The sequence below is a fragment of the Plectrocnemia conspersa genome, unplaced genomic scaffold (assembly GCF_051122295.1).
Source record: "Plectrocnemia conspersa isolate PC_06_02 unplaced genomic scaffold, ASM5112229v1 ptg000014l, whole genome shotgun sequence".
Taxonomy (NCBI): Eukaryota; Metazoa; Arthropoda; class Insecta; order Trichoptera; family Polycentropodidae; genus Plectrocnemia; species Plectrocnemia conspersa.
The window spans coordinates 9,122,371-9,142,618 of NW_028277178.1; the positions used below are offsets into that span (position 1 = coordinate 9,122,371).

At 27.8% G+C, this 20,248-nt stretch overlaps 1 protein-coding gene across 2 annotated transcripts in view; it reads right to left on the reverse strand.

Moving 5' to 3' along the window:
- Nucleotides 1-437: 437 nt before the first annotated feature.
- The window catches only part of LOC148226151 (cell adhesion molecule 2-like), a 133,780-nt gene continuing 113,969 nt past the window's right edge, over nucleotides 438-20,248 (reverse strand). For both annotated transcript variants that reach the window (XM_088203833.1, XM_088203832.1), the window contains exons 2-6: nucleotides 5,639-5,844; nucleotides 5,043-5,178; nucleotides 2,216-2,349; nucleotides 1,889-2,117; nucleotides 438-660 (exon numbers count right to left, since the gene is read on the reverse strand). In XM_088203833.1, the coding sequence (XP_088059959.1) occupies nucleotides 578-660; nucleotides 1,889-2,117; nucleotides 2,216-2,349; nucleotides 5,043-5,178; nucleotides 5,639-5,844 (788 nt within the window). In that variant the 3' untranslated portion in view covers nucleotides 438-577. The remainder of the gene's footprint in view (nucleotides 661-1,888; nucleotides 2,118-2,215; nucleotides 2,350-5,042; nucleotides 5,179-5,638; nucleotides 5,845-20,248) is intronic.

Genomic DNA, 20,248 nt, shown 5'->3' on the forward strand with positions numbered 1-20,248 from the left:
TGCTTTAAGACTTCGGAGATTTCTGTGTGCCTTGGGAGGTAATTCATAGGCACAAAGTCATGAATAAAGGATGCTAGGAAGGACGAAGGGACCACGGTAACCGGGAAGGAAGGCTGTATAAGAAGAATGGCTTTATAATTCTCCCCTTCCATGCGCATACACTTTACCTACATATCATATCGGTTGAGCGGGGAAGAAAAATCTACCATATATAAATCCACAAATTTCACGTGAAAATTCACCTTTGAGAAAAAATAATATTAAATAAAAACTTCTTCTCAATATATATTTATTTATTAATTTATATAAAAAAGTTGTGTTTAATGAATTGAATATGCTTCGGGCGAAAACGAATGAATTTATTTACAGGTTTTTTTATATGATATAACTAATAAATATAAACATAATTAACACCAGTGGCGTCTAATGATATGCGATTGCGTGTATTGTTCGTTTATTATATTTTAACATTTACATAATTATTTCATTAAAAATTGACTTAAATTTATATAATTTACATACATATTCACACAAATTACGAAGTGTTTCGTAACATTTATTGTTTAAATCTGTTTAGTCACGTATTGTAGGCGATGATCGGCCAGATGCTTAATAACCATAAAGTATTGGTCCACTGTGATCTATTTGATCCACTTTTAACTGTAGATAAAAATAAAATTATTATTAGTTTTATAAAAAAATAATATTGTAATTAAATAAACCAAAAACTTATTTTCTAAAAAAGTTATACTAATTATTAACTATCAGAAAAATGGTATTAAAATAATTATAAGCATTCTAAATGATTGGTAGTTCAACAATTGTAGTTATTTTTATACATAAGATTGTTAAAATAATATTTTAAATAATAATGGTAAACATCAACAGTAAGGTTTACATTAAGGGCACTTGATAGATTAAACACTTTTATTATTTTAGCATTTTAAAAATATAGTACGAGATTATTAAATTAAAACATTAAATTTATACACAAAGGCGCGATCTAAATAATAAATTCTTTAATATTCGTTTTAAAGTAAGCACAAAACATATAGCTTATATCAATTAACCAGCGCTATAGATCAGTGGTATAAGTTAGAAATACTTAAAATACATGGGATCAAATCCCGAAAAAATTTTATTACTTTACAATTTTTATCGTGTCAAAAAAAGCCATAATAATGACTTTTATATAATATTAATTTCTATCGATCATCACAGATTAGGTTTTCTTAGATTTTTGTAATCTCATAATTTAATATCGTGATCATATTTTGAATGTAAGGTGTAAACAGTTTTTTTTTATTATTATTAAAATATTTGATTTTAGTCTGGTATCTCACAATTTACTGTCAGCTACGAGGAGCTGGTCCGGTTCGTATGATTTATTTTTTTAATATTTCATTGTCTTTTTATATACATACAATAAATCATTTTTTACTATAGTGACGCATTGGGGTAATCTATTTATGGTCACGATAGTCTTAATTTAAAATATTTTAATGCTTTTTATTTATATTCTAAAATTGATTTTATTGTGTTACTCTCTGTAGCTTAAGGAATATTATAATAAAATTAAAAAACCTAGACACTTTTTGTGTTTTGAAAAATGGAGTAATTGTGAGACTTATTATTGTGAGTTTACTCGTTGGCATCAAGAAACTCGTTCATATAAAAAATAAAAAAATATTTTCAGACTGCGTCTTTACTTTCAATAGTTTAAGTAGTTAATTTAGTATAAAAAATCATATTGTCAAAATATGCTTTACGTCATAATTACAGTGAATACAATAGTTTTTTCTATACATATTCAAGCTAACACATTGATGTTAAATATCTAAACATATATTTAAAACAAATTAAAAATAAAGGGAAAATTATATCATACCTAGTAATAAAGCTTCCCTGTTGTCGATAAGGGGAGCCACCCTCTCCAGGAGCGACTCTCTGTCAGCCGTCCAGAGAACGGGAGACACTCTAGCCACACATCGGGCTCGTAAAGCTCCTCCGGGAAAATGACGTGCCACCAGTTGCAGTCGTAATCCTAGAATGGCTGTCAACAACCCGTGCTGATGAGTCACCGGCCCGTATTCTGCCAGTTCTCTCGGATTGGTTATCTTTAAAGCGAGAAACACACGCCCTCCATTTATATAAATTATAACACACAAACTGCAAAAACCCCACACTCGTATTGTCACACAAAGTTAATCCGAACCTTCTCCTCGTTCACGTACCACTGCAACAGGGCCGCTGGATACGAACGTCCCGAAGTGCAATTCAGACTCAACGTGTCTCCAATTTGGTAATCCTTCTCCTGTCCAGATATATGTGGCCCGTCTTTTGGCAAGTCTAAACTCGTGCATGAAAAAAATACATATACACATACGTTAATAAAATAATTTATTACATATCACACCCATGATATACTATATAATGTATTTTATATTATATGAACGCTATAAATCCATCCCTTATTTTAATATTCACATTTAAAGCTGACTATGAGATAAATAGGGAAGGCCTAGGTACACGAGAAGCGCTCTTCTGCATGTTAACGCTTCATACGAAATTCATTAACCTGTTTACATTTGCTTCGTAGATTTTGAGAAAGCATTCGATCGCGTAAAACATTATCATCTTATAGAGAGCCTAAGTTCTATGTAGCTAGATGAGAAAGGTGTAAGATTATACAAAAAGCTGTATCAATTAGAGGGATATCAAACAAAATATATTCCAATCGAAAGTGGTGTCATATTCAAAGAAGCATTCCAGGGATAAAAATAAATAAAAATTACCGAGAAGAAAATTAGCAATATTTGCTATGCTGATTGACTGTTGACAATCTTCAAAGATCCCTAGATAGTATAAATTAAGAATGTTTAGAAAGTGCTCACGAATAAACATCGATAAGTGAAGCTAAAAGAGCGAATATATTGGAATTTAGTAAGCACATTAACACGCTGTCCAAAATGCTTTAACAGTGGTTCTTACAAAGCAAAGTCAAGAACAGAAAGAAAACTAAAGAAAACTAAAGCACAAGAAGATCTAATGCTTTCTTAAAAAATCGTCGAAAAATGTCTTTAAAGGTGACTGCTGAAGCCCATCCACTTTTTTGCGGGCGGTGAAAAGAAAGCTCAACAATGTGGAACTTAAAGGTGGTAAAGCCTGACACAAACCGTGGCTTTCAAAAATATAATAAATAAAAATGGAAAGTTAGAGTGGGCCTGAAAACATCGAGATTAAACATCTGAAGATTAGACGAAATGCATTTTGTCACATGAAAAAATAATTTAAAAATAAAATTGGTAAATATAAAAAAATATTAAAAACTTAATTTATTCAATAAATTTTAGAACAACAATTATTTATAGTTTTTGCAACCTTTGGTGTAGTACACGTGCGTTGAAGAGTCGGAGATAAATATCTGATTAATTGCGTAGTACTCCAAGTCAAATATTGTGGCGGAAGCGTTATGTTATGGGTTTGCATGGCAGCAGCAGGGGTAGGAAACCTGTACACTTGCGATGGTAGTATGAATAGTGACATTTATATTTCAATGTTGTTTAGAGAAAAATTGCAAATGGAATTGAGAAAAGTGTCTCCGTCCACCCACTAGTCATTAGTTGACAGTATGCCAAAAAATGTTGCAGCTGTAATTATAGCTAAGGGTGGGCTTACTAAATATTAAAAATAAATTTAAAATTAGCACTTTAAACAACCTTAGTCGTTTTTTTTATTTATATGTTAATGATTTTTTTAAGATAAAGCACATTTATTGGGGTGCCTCAATATTATGGTCAAACCTGTATGTACTTTATTTTATTAATATAATAATAAATTTTAACGCAATAAAACACTTTTTTTAAATAAGTCATTATAAATTATTTTTTGGTAGAAAATCTGTTTCATTATGCATCGAAAATATAGATTATTCATTATAAATTTATCTACTACTAAAAATGATGTTGTATTTTATAAAATAAGATAGTATGTTAATATGTATATATAATAAAACTTAATTATTTTATTAATTTTATCTAAAAGCAAAATAATGACTTGGCAACTTAAAATCTAATCATAAAATGTTTGTTATTTCACTTACGATCAATTATATTTTATTAAATTCCTAAAAATAGGTATGGCTGCAGTGTTTAAGTGGCTAACTTAATACATGTTTTTAAAGCATACTTGTGTATTATGTAATATACTTGGCATACTATTTAATACTTGTGATTCTTATTATCATATTCATATTCAACTCAAAATAAATGTATCAGACGTGATCTTCTCCATATTATTTAATATACTAATAAATTACTGTATTAATAATAATTTAATCAATTAATCAAGAATATTAGGCTTGGGCTTTAAATTAGGGCAATTAAACCACCTTTCCAGATCTCTTATCGAATCTTTCTTGTGTGCTCGTATCACATATTAATTTAATCGCTCCAGTGCCCTATATTACTGTTATACTACGTTGCGAAATTACATAAGCGGAAAACTTATGCGACCCTAAGTATGTCAAGATATTATAGTTAATACACGTGCGTGCTTTATGGTCATCCTTAATAGCTGTCATTAAACAACAAATATATATAAGGGACCCGCGGCCGTTTACTTCGCCTATTTGGAGTTAAATTAAGTCATATTTGTTAGGTTCATGTCTATATTACTAGCTAAAGAAAAACGTTTCTTATTTATGCATTGCTATATATTTATACACGTGATAAATATTATTTATTATTGCAATAAAGCCACTCTACTCTCACATAAGAAAATCGATTCTTAATCGTGTTTAGCGAAATGGGCCCAAAGCTTCATTTTATATATACTTGATACATATATATATATATATACATATTGAAGATCTACTTTACAATTCAATTAGGTTGCGAAAAAAATAGGAAGAAAGCATATACTAGAAAAAGCTCGCTTGAGAAAAAGCGCTACTTTATTTAAATCGCCGTATATGGTAGTGGTTTTCGCGTAAATTCAAGTTTATGTCACGCATATACTTTAGTTTATATATAAAAACTTACATACTACTTCCATGCGACCTTCTCCTTGCACCGATTCGAAGCTGGGAGCTTCAGCTGATACTTCACATTTAAAAACGCCTGAAGATTTCAGCGTTACAGACTTTAGCGTTACTTTCTTGTTGTCTGAATGATGGTGCTGTTAAAATGACAAACATATGTTAGTATAAAAGAAAAAAATATATATTCATAATCTTATATTTAATATCTGTCTTATATTTTATATAACTAGTTAATGATTAAAATTTAATAAAAAAAACCCTTACATTATTTGTTTTTAATTTTCAAAGAATTTTATAGATCTTGAATATACATTACATTTAAGAAAGTAATTTTAATTTACTTTTCGACTTTTTAATATTACATAGTTAAATAAATATTTAAAAAGTAATCGAATGTATTGGTTTAATGAATATTAATGCAAATTGCTCCTGATTCATTATGAAATAGCTCCGCTTTAAAAGCTTTGAATTATTAATAAATTTGCATCCCATATATTCACGTCTAGACATAAAAGCAATTAACCATACATTACATGTATAATATAATACATACATTTATTAGATAGCGTTGAAAACAAATTATCAAAACATACTTACGTCAACTTTTATCCCATCTACCCTGTAACTATGATGTGGGGGTGAATATTTCGGCATGTAGCGGTAAAACTCTTCGTTGTCTCTGTACCACTTAACCGAATACAGGGTATCTTTTTCTAAATCATATTGGCACTCTAACAACGCAGTTTCTCCGCGCACCCTGTACGCCGGCACCACTACTTCAATTATTCTTAAGCATATTGACTCTGAAACAAGTAAGAAAATAAAATGTATTACGACGTTTATGTATAAATTTTCAGGAAAACAATTAAGATCGTACAAGTCATAACAATGGGAGCGATGGTACTCATGTGTCTCGTGGAGTGTTCTTCAAGGATTCCAGGACTATAATATATTATATTATATAGTAAACAATATTGCGAGGGATTTGCTCATAAACGGATGTTTCATACGAGAGGGTCTTCAATAGGGCGCTATTTCTCCCGCTTCGCTTCGGCCCTGAAAAACCTCATATAGACCTCAAGTCGCCTCTGTATACTTTCAAATCAAATTATCCTTACATGCTTGACAATTTTGTTTTCTGTTGTGCAAAATTGTATTTTTCTTGGTCCTTCTTATAAAAAATTTTGCGTCGCGAATAAAAAAAATTAGGACGGCGAAATTTAAATTTTGCGTAATATTCTTGTTACCCTTAAACAACACATTCGCATGCATAATACATGGGAAAATATCACATTCAGAGAAATAAAGTAAAGTAGGAAGAATAAGCCGCTTTTATAATATTTTATTATGAAAGATTTGGATTTTTCGAAAAATATTTTCATAGGAGATTAAAGTATTAAAAGGGACGTTCGTCCTTGTTCATGTCAACAAATATAAAGGATTTTACGCAATGATAACAAGAGATCACTCTCATATAACGTGCGGATAAAGCTAGAATTTATATTTTAAATCTGTTTCGCAATGAGATATAAAAACATTGGTATGTATAAGTTACATTTTTAATTTTGGATTTGGTGTTTTTTATATTATTTTTCGTTCAGACATATTTACACAAATAATTATTTTTTGGAACGAATTCATCCCATATTTAGGCTTTCATACACCAGAAGCATTTACAATTTTGGAAGCCCTCTAGCAAAGCTTCGAGTACATACTTAACTTTTTCATTATTTTCATTTTTAACTAAGTACATATTTAGATCCAACTTAAGCGCGTATGACAATAATATTTTTATTTTACTTTTCGTATACAAAACATACTATAAAGTATTAACTTGCAAAATTTAATTATATTAAAATTATACTACTATTTTTTTAACTATTTTAAATTAGGATCCTGATATTTATATTTTTTTAGTGATTTGTTGAAAATCGTCTTTCATTGCCTCTGAGGGCTTGTTGTAATTTTTTGTGACTTAACTTCATTTCGGATTATCCTACTTCTCTTGTCAATTATAGGCATATATTATTTGGCAAATTTTTAACGTAATAAATATCTCGTACATTTACTGGAAGTTAGTCTAAGACAATTTCTGAAGTGTGAGTAATGCATACTATTATGGAACTTTTATTTAACGATGATTTTTTTTAATAATAAAAATATTGCTATTATTACGTTACATTAAGACTCCATAAGCATGAATTAACGTGATGAAACTACATTAAAATATTTGAATTAGGCTCACTGCAAAAAATTTACGTGTGCGAGTTTGTAACGTCATATATTGTATAACTGGTACGTTTGTTGGAAGTTAGGTTAAGAAAATTTCTAAAGTGTGTCATGCATAATATTATAACAATTTTACTTGATAATATTTTTTTCTCACTACTAAAAACATTTGTAGTTGTTTTTTATTGGTATTATGAAGCTATGTGACTGCACCTTTGAAACTTTATAAGTAATTATAATAGATATAATTAATAGTGATTAAACCTAACTTAAATATTTAAATTAGTTCCATTTAGGCAAATTGTCAGTTTATTTGCAACCTGCGAACCATTCACGCGCGTGAATTTAAAACGTCATAAATATCAGGAACATTTATTCAAAGATAGCTTAAGACAATTTATGAAGTATAAATTATGCATAATTATATAAAACTTTTATTTGATGATTAATTTTCTTTACTACTAAAAACATTCAGTGTTTTTTCTAATGTTATTATGACGTTATATTACTGCATTTTAAGAACTCTGTTAGGAATGAGTTATAGTGCTAAAATAGTACTAAAATATTTTGATTAGAAACATTCAGGCTAACTGTTAGTTGATTTGAAACTTACAAACGATTCATGCGCGCGAATTCGCAAGGTCGTACATAGTGTTTCTTCACGAGGAATGAGAATTTTCGATTGCCACTTTTCTCGAGAAAATTTAAAAAGCATTTTTTTAATATATTAAAATTTAATTTGTATTTATATTTTTAAAAGGTTTACAACCACTGAAATTTTTATAGCGCTGCATAAGTATAGGTGGTTGCATGCCTAATATGCACACTTCTTTGTTTTAAAAAGGGTCTGGGAATGAAAAAAAATTGTTTACGAATTTTTAACACTCGAACACGCCTTATTTTTGCTTAAGTAATAAAAGAAGACACTCAGATAAGAAACCATTCAAGTGTTCGTGTTAGATGTTTGAAAATATGCATACTTTCTCGGAATATCAAAAAAAATTAAATTATCAACATTTTTTTGCAATTTTTTAACACTCAAACCAGCCGGCGGTTTTATATTTGTTTTGATGGTCTAAGAACCCGTTTTGATAATAACAAATTATGCATGGGAATTGGCAGAATGCAAAACAATTTAGGGTTATTTCTGTTTTTCGATAATCTAAAAAGCTTTTTTTATATTGTTTTTGTAAAATAGCAACAGCTGCTCTTGACAATTGTCTCACGATTATTATTGATAGCCGTTAAAACAATTGGAAAATATCTATTCTGAACTAAGCTCAACATTTGAATGTGCAATTAAAGACAAATTATATAATCGAAGAAACCAGACATTGATATCAATAATTAAAAATTTGTAAAATCCAGAAGCTTCCGAACTAGATTTGAGAATTATATTGTATTTGACTTCTAACGTTTGAGATATTTTATAATATATTTTTAAAATATTATATCAGCACGACTAAGCAGCGGTGTAAGTTAAAGACTAATATCTGAAAGACTTGGGTCTGAATCTTAAATGAACCCTAGTGTTTTTAAATTTTTATTGCATCTGAGAGATCGAAATTAGTGATTAGTATATAATTAAATTTATGATATATTATCACAGATTATGTTATTCTAGATTCTCCTAATTTCACGGATGAATAATTAAAATAAAATCGATTTTGATCGTTCACAGTAACATCTATTGATTGTAAGCTGTAATAATATTTTATAATTAATACAATGGATGTAGAATTTAATTTTAGTCTGATGTTGCACCGTTTACTTGGTAGTTGTTGGATGTGTTTATTTCAATGTAACGCATTGGGCTAATGCCTGACATGTTGCAACTGAAGATTTGTATTAAATAGACAAATCAAATAAAAAAATGTAGCACTGCATTAAAATATAAAATTTATATTCTTAATAAAATAGTACTTATTTTTTCTGTGCACCGAATTAAGCATGACCATATTTTGAAAGGAAAATGACATCTGCTCTTTTTTAAGAACATGTCAATAAAATCCAACTAACTTCAGTGGTTCGTTAACTGTTTGTTAAAAAATAATAATAATTTAAACATATATTATTTAAAATTAAATTTTAATTCAATTGTATGTTTTTAAGTAGGCCTATTTTTAAGAAAATGTACAGTCTTGATCCGCCAGATTTCGGATGTAGTTTTACTTTTGGCTTAGTCAAATTAATTTTTAGCTCTAGTGTCGCATTGCGGCCCCCAAAGTATCTGAACATTTGCTTTGCGGCTGGCTTTTATAATTATATCTATTATACCCGATAACAATGTTTTTCAAAGACACTTTAGCAAAGGTTTCATTTTGCTTTTATTTTGACTCGCTCTTCAAACACTTTCCCAATTGCCTCGTAATAGTTGTTGTTTACGAACCTAAAGAGTAGCTATGTAAGAGCAATTTTCTTTTTAAGTAAGTAAAAGGCCTGCAAGAATATTTCCGGTTCGAGATGAATCCCGTTTGATTGCGGGGATCTTCGGGGGCGCCCCCTTGCCGAGGTCCAAGTTCCTGTAGCGCCGGCGGGGGTCCCAGTGGCGGGTAATTTCGCTTAAACAGTTGCTAACTCGACTTAGCCGGAAAGTTTTTTCGTGGCGATCGAAGCTTGATTATATCACAAGTTCTTCGGCGCCTGCGGCCTTTACCGCAAATTATGATGCTCTAATGTTTTGCTCAAACACAACTCGAGTTTAAGTGCTCTGCTGAGCTTTCGGAACGTGAAAGCTCCTTGCCTCCAATTAATGACAAATCTATGTACAGCGCGACGTCAAATTGTTCTCTATGCGAAATGAATGCGTATTGTAATAATTTACACCTACATATTGTAATAATGTACCGCTTCTATTTGTAGTTAGTTGACTTGTATTTCAAAGACATTGTGGTTGTTGTATATGTTTTTATGAAGAGGATAAAAATTTCATTAGTTAAATTATTTTATACGAATAGATATTTGAAATAATTTACCATAAAAGAAGAATTAAAACTATTAAATCGGTTTTTTGGAAGTAAGCAATTTTTTTCATTTAAATTAGCCAGTCAAGATTGTGTTTAATGTATTTACAATTGCGGCATAGTGGGAAAATTTTTCAGAACCATTCACATTGAAAGTTAGTTTTATCTTGTCAATTAAGTAAATTGAACGCGCAGTAACTATCAACATATATTGAGTTAAAATATAGATTGTATTTAAACCGTTTGTTAAAGATACAGATAAAAGTCGAAAAAAAGAGAAATGAAGTCTGTGACTAAGTCTAATATATAATTTCAATTAAATAATATATCTTAATTTTAAGGCACATATTATAATTAAAATAATGCTATGAAAAATCGTTAAATATTCTAAGATAAATAAATTGAGATAAGTATATAATGTTAAAATTCATTAAAAGATAATACAGATCTTGAGATAAGAACCAGTTTAGTTACCAGAAAACTTCTATCTAACAAGAAATTATGATTGGGCATTCATTATGAGATTTTAATTAGTTATTTTATTATTTATTGGCAATACCGAAGGTAACTTATTATTAAACTTCTGAAAAAATAACTGCCAAGTCTAAATTATTTACTCGAGCAGAACATAAAAAAGTATAATAGTTTTTTTTAGTTTTATTTAGCGATTCATGAAATAAAAAAAACTTACTTCTTTGCATTGATTGTAATAGTCGATTTTTAATATATCACAATATACATTGAATATTTGCGAAATATTATTGCAAATAATACTGTTTATGTAACAGAATAAATTCTATTTATACACGACTTTTATTATATATGAATTTCTCAATATTATCGTATCTTTGGAATGCAAGTTTATGTTCGGTACACATTGTACGGAATATCAAATATTAAATGTTTTGTTATAGTTTGTACTTTATGTTGCAATATGAAAAGTATGTACAAAAAATATATTCAATTTAAAGTATTAGGATTATTCTTGTTTATAAAATACTTAAAAAATGTTGTAAATAAAAAAGTATTTAAACTAATACTTATGTAAATAAGTATTTTTATAATATACATATAGTGTTTTTTATTTTTTTGAACTTTTGAAATTTTTTGGACGTATAAAAAAATATATGTAATATACAGAATGTATTTATGCAATTGTTGTATATATTTGTATATTTTAATTGTCAGAAATTTGGGTCAAAATTTATGCATGCTAATTATAATCTAGTTAAAACAATAATTAAACATTGTTATTGTAATATTAATTTAACCAATATTTTATATGGGATAATATTATTATTCCGACTAAAATATCTAGTGCATGCTTAATTAACAGTCACTTTCAATGAAAATTGACTGTTATATATCATGTAATGACATGACATAAAAAATGACAACATTTTATCGTATGATTTATATAGCATTTACATGCAAACATTGACTCTTAATTTATATAGCCGGCGATAAAAACCTTTCCAAAGACTAATATAATCATTTCTTAGGCATTATTGTTTTTTTGCTGGCGTTTACGTTTACTTATAAATATTCCCAGAGTTGGTCATAAAATTATTATTGTCTTACAATGTTAAATTTTGAACTACCTGCTTTTAATGCAGCTGTAAATTTATCAGATTTGAACTACAAAAATTTCATCAGTTTATGCATTTAAAAATAATTCTCAAAAAACTTTTAAATTTTTAGAGAATTAAAAAGTCGTCATTATGCACTTTTTTATGTAATTTAAAAAAATATGATTTGATTTATTTATATAATAAAAATATATTGGAACATTTGTATAGAATTGTAAATATTACTTATTCTGATCAATATTTAAAAAAATCATGGTTGTTAATAGATCAAAAGTATAAATTTTAATTAGGCATAGACTCAAGTTATGCTCTTCAGGTTACTAAAAATAATCTACTTATAGAACGTTTTTATTTTATTTTATAAAATTAATTTATTAAATAACTTTATACGAGCCTGAAGAGAATTGCTCGTCTGATTTATATATATATATATATATATATATATATATATATATATATATATATATATATATATATATATATATATATATATATATATATATATATATATATATATATATATATATATATATATATATATATATATATATATATATATATATATATATATATATATATATATATATATATATATATATATATATATATATATATATATATATATATATATATATATATATATATATATATATATATATATATATATATATATATATATATATATATATATATATATATATATATATATATATATATATATATATATATATATATATATATATATATATAATTTAAGATTACATATAACATAATATTTATATATATATATATATATATATACGCAAGAAATATTGAATTTAAAAATACTTATTAGAAACTTTGAGGCATTGAAAGATACTGTTAAAAACATCTGAGACGTGTTAAATTACTGGTTATGAAAGTACGAGTAATGAAATAGAGTACATGTAAATATACAAAGAACTGTGAAAGCATTTTTTCTAAATTGGATTATATGTAAAAAAATATGTAATACATGCACATTTTATGCTGAGCTAATGATCACTGGCAATAAGCACTGGTAATAAAGTAAAGGTTTAATTAAATCTATGGTTTATGTAAAATTGCTACTAGTACTGCTTTTTAAAGGAGACCCGGCGCGTGATGTTTTTCTTATGCAATGAACGTCTTACATCACCAAAAATAAACAGGAAATATATTGATTAAAATTCATTTTAAAGAAAATATAAACTAATAACATAGCTATACCATATTTAAATAGTTTTGTAAATTATTCCATATTTTTTACTTATGCTTAACTCTTTGGTTGCCGAAATCCATAATATCGGTTTTTGTTTTTTTTGGAAAGAATTGCTAGATCTAATGTCATCATTAAATAAATAATCAAATACATTTATTGAGCTGTATATAGGGTATTTATTTTAAGGATAAATAACGATTTTTACAAATATACTTTTTATTTAATTTAAATAGTAATCAAAAAGGAGTCGGCAATTAAAGAGTTAATCGCAGATACATGATTGATTTTAATTATAAAAAAATCTCTTTCTTTTGGCAACTGAAACAGAGAGATTTAAAATAAATATAATAAGTTAGTATTAGGAAAGAGTTTTTGTTATATTTACTTCAAAAAAGTATTGAAATAGCATCTTATGAATTTTTCATGCCAAGGATTTCAGATTTATTTTCAATTCTCTTTCTTCAAAATCATTGTTTTTTGATACCTATTGTAATATTGACACCTATTGAAATATTCAAAAGGTTTCAAAATTCTATTCAATTATTTAAAATGATCTTAATATATTCATAAAAAAATATATTATTTGACTCAGTTCTAAAATCGCCTAATAAATATTAATCTTTTGTAAGTGAAATATTTTTTTTTAAATGAATATTTACAGTAGAAAGAAACAAGAAATAGAATTGTCATTTTTACTGAAGTTACTGGGGAGATGCTCTGTAAATTTATTATATCTGTTAGTATTATATTTTGTGTCAGATCATTTACTAGTAAATTATTTAAAATGTTTTTTTGTGCTTTTTACTATATGTTCTTAACATCAAGTCTCTACAAGAATTCATTTTATAGAGAGAAGGTCTTAAAAATAGCCACAGCAAGCCATGCATTTTTTTTGTGAAATATAAGAATGTTCAGTATTTATATTTATTTATTTCAAGATATCTGATCAATTTCTTTAGAGCTTTCTCTATTATCCAATAGACAATTACATTATTATTAATTATTATTTTATAATTTAAATTGTAAATATATCAAGGGTTATATCACATTATAGTATATGTGTGTATGTATATATTTATATCCATATGCGTCAATTAGTTGGTCCTGGCAATTTCCTTTGCTCTCAGTTTTTCCTATACATACATATAAGTTTACGGTATATCCTAACGTATCCGCTCCCCCTTGCCAGCATACGAATCCCCTAATTTCCGACAAAAACTTGTAAACATTAATTGCGGCTTACTTATTGGTTGCGGTATCGTTAATCCCAATCCTTAATAAGAAAACTCCGCTGGAGCCAGAGCGCCGTTTAGCGAAAGCACAACGACAAACGTTACTTTTTTCATTTTGCCAAATTATGATTTCAAAAAGAAGAATATTAATCAATTTTTTCAATGTTTGCTAGTCGAAAAATAAGTATAAAACACTGCACACAATAAGTCGTCGTTTAATCCGCTAACGTTGAAATGTGGCGCGTTGTCTGTTAAGTTCATGAACAAGGAACGTATCTGACCATTCTTTCCCTCGGCACAGAGCAATACGAATAATAAACTTTCACAAATCAACAAATAAGTTTTCCCGGCAAGACCGTTAACTTTTCTTGCCTTAATATATTTATATGTCCCGGCGGACCGAGGAGGTTCAGCCGCCAAAAATAACATACACTGCTTAAATGTATGTATGTATGTTTTTTTTATTGATTTGTTCATGAAATTGCATATCAAATATTAAAAAGGATAATACACAGAATGGCCAATAAAAATATAACGATTTTTTTATTGTTAATATTTAAGATATTCGTCGTAGTTTATCAGAGGTAATAAAATTGATATTATACGTTTTATTTTTTGCTATTTAATTTTTAAGTACCTTATTTTTATAGCTCATGGAGCGTGATTTTTAGTAGTTAAGTATTCAAATCTTAGTATTTAAATATGTAATAAAAAGTATTATTTTATTGTTTTGATTTTTTTTCTATAGCATTTTAATATTTTTAAGGGTGGACGTAGAAGCAGCCGAAAAAAATGTTGAGCAATTTGATATAATTGTCGAGAAAGGCAGCTACAGCCTGAAAACTATTATATTATTATTGAAAAAATGCCTTAAAGGTCCTACATACACAAAAAAGCTTGATTTACAGGCTTCGAAAGATAGGGTCACGTTGTTGTTGGGAGAAAATGTCGCTGGGTTGAAGTTAGAGCTTTAAATCGAAAACCCACGTGCATAGAAGCAGGTTAGTAAGCATACTCTGCTCATTTATTTTTGTGTAAATAAGAAGGCATGGATGACGCAAAATTTATTTGCGGATTGGTTCATCAACTGCTTTTTACCATCAGTCAAGGATTATTATCTGGAAAAGTTCTCTTTGAGAATATCCACCTGCTTGATAATGCCTATCCCCAGAATCATGATGGTGAACCAGATGTAAATGTAGTGTACTACGAAAAAACACGACTGCTGTCTTAAATCCAATGGATTCACCGACGTGTAAATTCGTCGAATAAAAAATACACCGAACAGAAAATTCATAGATTCTACAATTGATCGCCAATGATATATTTATTAAAAATAATTACTGACGCTTTAATTTTTTAATTTAGTTTAATATGTTATATTGAAAAAGAATGCATTTCCATATATTATTTAATTTTTTAAAAAAAAATACAAATTTTAGTAAATTTAGTTCTGGTTTTCAATAAATTTTATGTAAAATGAAAGTAATAACTTCATTAAAATTTGTTTTATTGTATTTTTTTTTTAATAATTTTTATTTTAAAATAAACGAAATTAAAAGAAAACTTTTTTGTAAAACTTCGAAAACCGGGTTTTATCATATGACGAAATTGTTTCAAAAGTCGGTTTTTGTATGGACCTTTATAGCTAGCTACGTTCAAAGCGTATTATTTACGTACGACTTTATACAAAGTAACCCTTTGAAATTTTTGGAAATCATACAACATTTAAGACTACATAAAAAGCTACAGAAAAGTGTATACACGGTATATGAAAAAAATGCCTAAAATCATTCATAAGTAATTTGAAGGTTTTAACAAAGCCTACCAAGTTTATATCATACATAAATAATTAATGAGACTAGCCAAAGATGTTGAAATTAAAGATATTGAAGAATAAGTGGAATGTGTCAAGGGAGAGCTAACTAATGAAGATCTAATAAAGTTGGAAGTGCAGCAGCACTTTAAGGAAGACAAAAATGTAAAATGGATGAAGTACTATACAAGTGAATACAGCTAAATCAAAACTAGAGGCTTTGGATTCGAATGCTAAACGGTTCAGTAAAATAGAACGCCAAACGAATTAACTTTTACTTTGAAATTTATCAAGGAAAAAAGAAACTTACAAAGCAGATCGCATTAACGAGATTTTCGCCGCTCCTCTACTTTGCTAATAACTCTGATAATTACTTTAAAGTATGTCTTTTTTGTGACTTCATTTTTTAATGATTGTATTTTAATTCAGAATAAACAAAAATTAAGTTTCTCGCATATCGACCAATTCGCTTAACGAAACTCGGTCATTAAAAAAGGAGAGCCTGCATTATATTTTTGGATAGCTTCTGTAAGATGTATGTATTTATAAATAATTATAGTAAGTAATCGGTTGGTTAATTTCTATAAATTTTGAAGTTAAAACTATTGTATGCATATTTTTTGTATTTAATATAGTTTATTGATGTCGAAAAAGTTCAAGAGATTCTTATAGATTCTTACATACACTTCTACGTAAGCTAGGTAATACATATTTTTACATTTTTAAGAAGTTCATATAATATTTGTTTAAATATAATATTATAAACGCTAGTCACGTCTTACGAGACTACGCGAGTTTAATAGGTCTTTGTGTAAAACGGCGGAAATGTTTGAAATAATGAAGATTTCATTATAAAATACAAATAATGTAAGTTACATAGCATGTACCGAAAGTATACAAAAGCTAATTAGTGGAACATGTCGCTTTATGTTATCGCATGTTTTCTTTATTATATAATATTATACATTCAGCGTTATCGCGAAAACGGCAGACGAGGGACTTGTTCAAGAATTTAAAAATATCTCTGCTAAGATCACATCTGAGTGTTCATGTTTTAAAAAGAGACATAATATTATTTCTTATGTATTAGTCCTCTTCTAAAATACGGATACTATATAGGATTTTTTCTTAGAGCAAATGGCAATATACAATTAAAATAGAGAAATGGCTTACATTGCATTTTATATTTTGTGAATGTAGATTAAAATTTTTCAATCTATCTTGAATTGTGAAACGTGAAATTAATCCCTGAATATATAAATTCATTTTTTAAATCACGTTTGATACATATATTTTAATTTAAAATAGCACTGGTTTGTTAAGATTTTAATGTTTTTATTAGATAAATATTTTGTTGTAATTTTATGTACGAAAGAAATGAGCTAACATCTGTTGCCACTGATAAACATTAGTTTGGTAAATGCTATCGATCAATAAAGATTATAAACAATGGCAATAACTATCCAGAACTTGAGATTAAGTAACTTGTTATCATGTCCACTAAATGGATTATGTTGAAAAATAAATAGAATTAATCAATCCAACAATAATTATCTTCAAATATATTTATTGAGCATTCGAACATTGATTTTAAAAACAAAGAGCAGTTAAATGATTGAAACATTTCTATAAAATATTATTTATTTATTCATTTTAAGATCACTATCAATAAAACTTTAAAATATTTTTAATGTTTTTTTTTTAATATATTTATATTTATATAATAGATATATTTGCACCTTGCTTAGTCTAATATATTGTATTGATTTACTTTCATCCCCATATAATTAATACATTTCGAACCTGCCAGCGTGTCACCTGGGCACTAATGAAAAGGCACAAAGCCCCAAATAAAAAAATGTTCTTCCGCGTCTAGCTAGCCAAAGGTAAAGTAAGAGAACCTTAACTTTTCCCCGATGAGACCACCGCGCTTATCTTTCCCGTTTTATTGCCACCGTACATATTCCCTTGCTTGCATTGCGCTATCTCCAAATTTGTTGTTTTACTCTCGGCTCGTCCGCCCCTCATCAATTATCAATGGCCGAGGTGACTGTTATTCATGCAAAATGTGGGACGCGACATGGGCCAGCTACTACCCACCTATATTTATTTTATCATGACCGGGTGCCTCAGACTCCACCCTTCTCCCTCTTTCCCTCTATCTAAGTCTTGGCAGAGTAAATTGTCATTTTATATAGGTACGTGCTATCTTTATTTCTGCCTCACTGACCCGTAAGAGTTAACAAGAAGGTAAAAGCTCTACATGGAGCATAAGGCAGCGTATGCACATATGTAAAATATATAATATACATGTGAATATAACAAGCTGTAACAATAGTAATGCTATTATGAATTAAATAATACATTTATGAAGGTTTTGATTTAACTAATGCTAGCTAATTACTTTAACATTTGTTTGGTGTAAAACATAATAAAACAACTTACCTAAGTGCAAACAATATTATATGTATTAAATTGCGCAAAGCTATACCCATACGTATACTATTATGTATTATAATAGTTTAAGCAATGCTTTTAATGTATACTCAGGGGATTTAAAAGTATCTGAATAAATCATAATTGCCATTTTATATAATATAAGTTATAGAAAATCATAGGGCTAAAAGTAGTAAAAGACAATTAATATACATATTGTATTATTTTTGATTTATAGGATTTTTTCTAGTGTGAAAAAATAATACAATTGAAATTATAAAAAATACACAAATAAACATTACATTGGGTTTTGAGGACAAATGAGTGTTGAACAGCTCTAGTGAATCGTAGATGATGATGTTTGCGGGTCAATTGCATCGCTTTTTAGACACACCCACGAAATGTATTTATGCCTTAAAACAAGAGCAGCTCAAAAGATTACTCTGGGGATTGGTAACCAAAGGGTAGAATAACAATAGTATCATGCGTAGGGTAAAACGTATTTTCTAGCACGTATCCTTTCCAAACAAAGAGTAGTTTTTCTAGCGATTAATGTCTCGGTACGAAGGTCCGTAAAATATTTATAATTATTAACAAAATTGTTTTGTCACGGGTGTGGCACAACTTTCAAAACTTTTAATTTTTAGTTTGTTCGAAGTGATCGTTAGAATGACTTCTAATTTATAACAAATTGTGAAAGTTGTTGAAACCATAGTTTATACGTGGCATTAGTAAATTTACAAAACTTAAAGCCCAGTATATAAAAGAGCTTAAAGCTCTTATTTTACATATTGGAAACATTTTCGTATTATATTGTGATATATAATAAGTAATCTATTTTTTATTTTTATTTTAAATTTTAAAATTCAGTATTCTTCTACTCCTCAGTCAGTTTTTGATTTCCATAAGCATCTAATTTTGACTCAAAATTACGAAAAAAAATAGAAACGCCAATTAATTTAACAACGATGGTACACCACCATATCTAGATAGGTATCTAGAATAATTTATTTTATACTATATAAAATGGTTTTAAATGACATAATCATTTCTTTCATTTAGAATATACGAAAAAAATAGCTATAGATATAATGTATTATTTAAAAAAATAAGTTTTTTGCTGATCGCTCAGCAAATTATTTTAAAGAGCATTTTTTTGTATTGTTTTATGCTGAATTGGTTAAAATAATAACTATAAATTATTTTCTCATAACGAGAGGAAACCATTGCAGTAAATGGAATAATTCTGAAAATGTCGGTCGTTCATAAAAAAATATTTTTAGAGGCTGTGAAGTCGCCATAGAACTTTATATTATAACTAATAAATATGAAATTGTATAATAAAAGGAGTTTAATTTAAATAAAATATGGAAGACGTAGTAAAGTTTAAAATATCAATTTGTTTAATTTGGGTATAACTCTAGAGTTGGCAGTTTTAATTCCGGTCATTTTATTCAGTGACATTTTTTTATGATAACATACAGATGTTATGAGACTTTTATGGTTTAAAAGAGTTGTTCGTAAATTAGCTTTAACTCGATTATTTTTAATTAAGGTTGATATCATTCTGAATTGTCAATGAACAGTATTTTTCAAAACCCATTACATATTTTAGATATTTATGTATATTTCAAATAAATAAAATAATATTTATTATGGTTTCCGCTGCATTATGCTTTAATTTCAACTCGTATGAAATGGCTTCGTGAATCTTTTGTTAAAA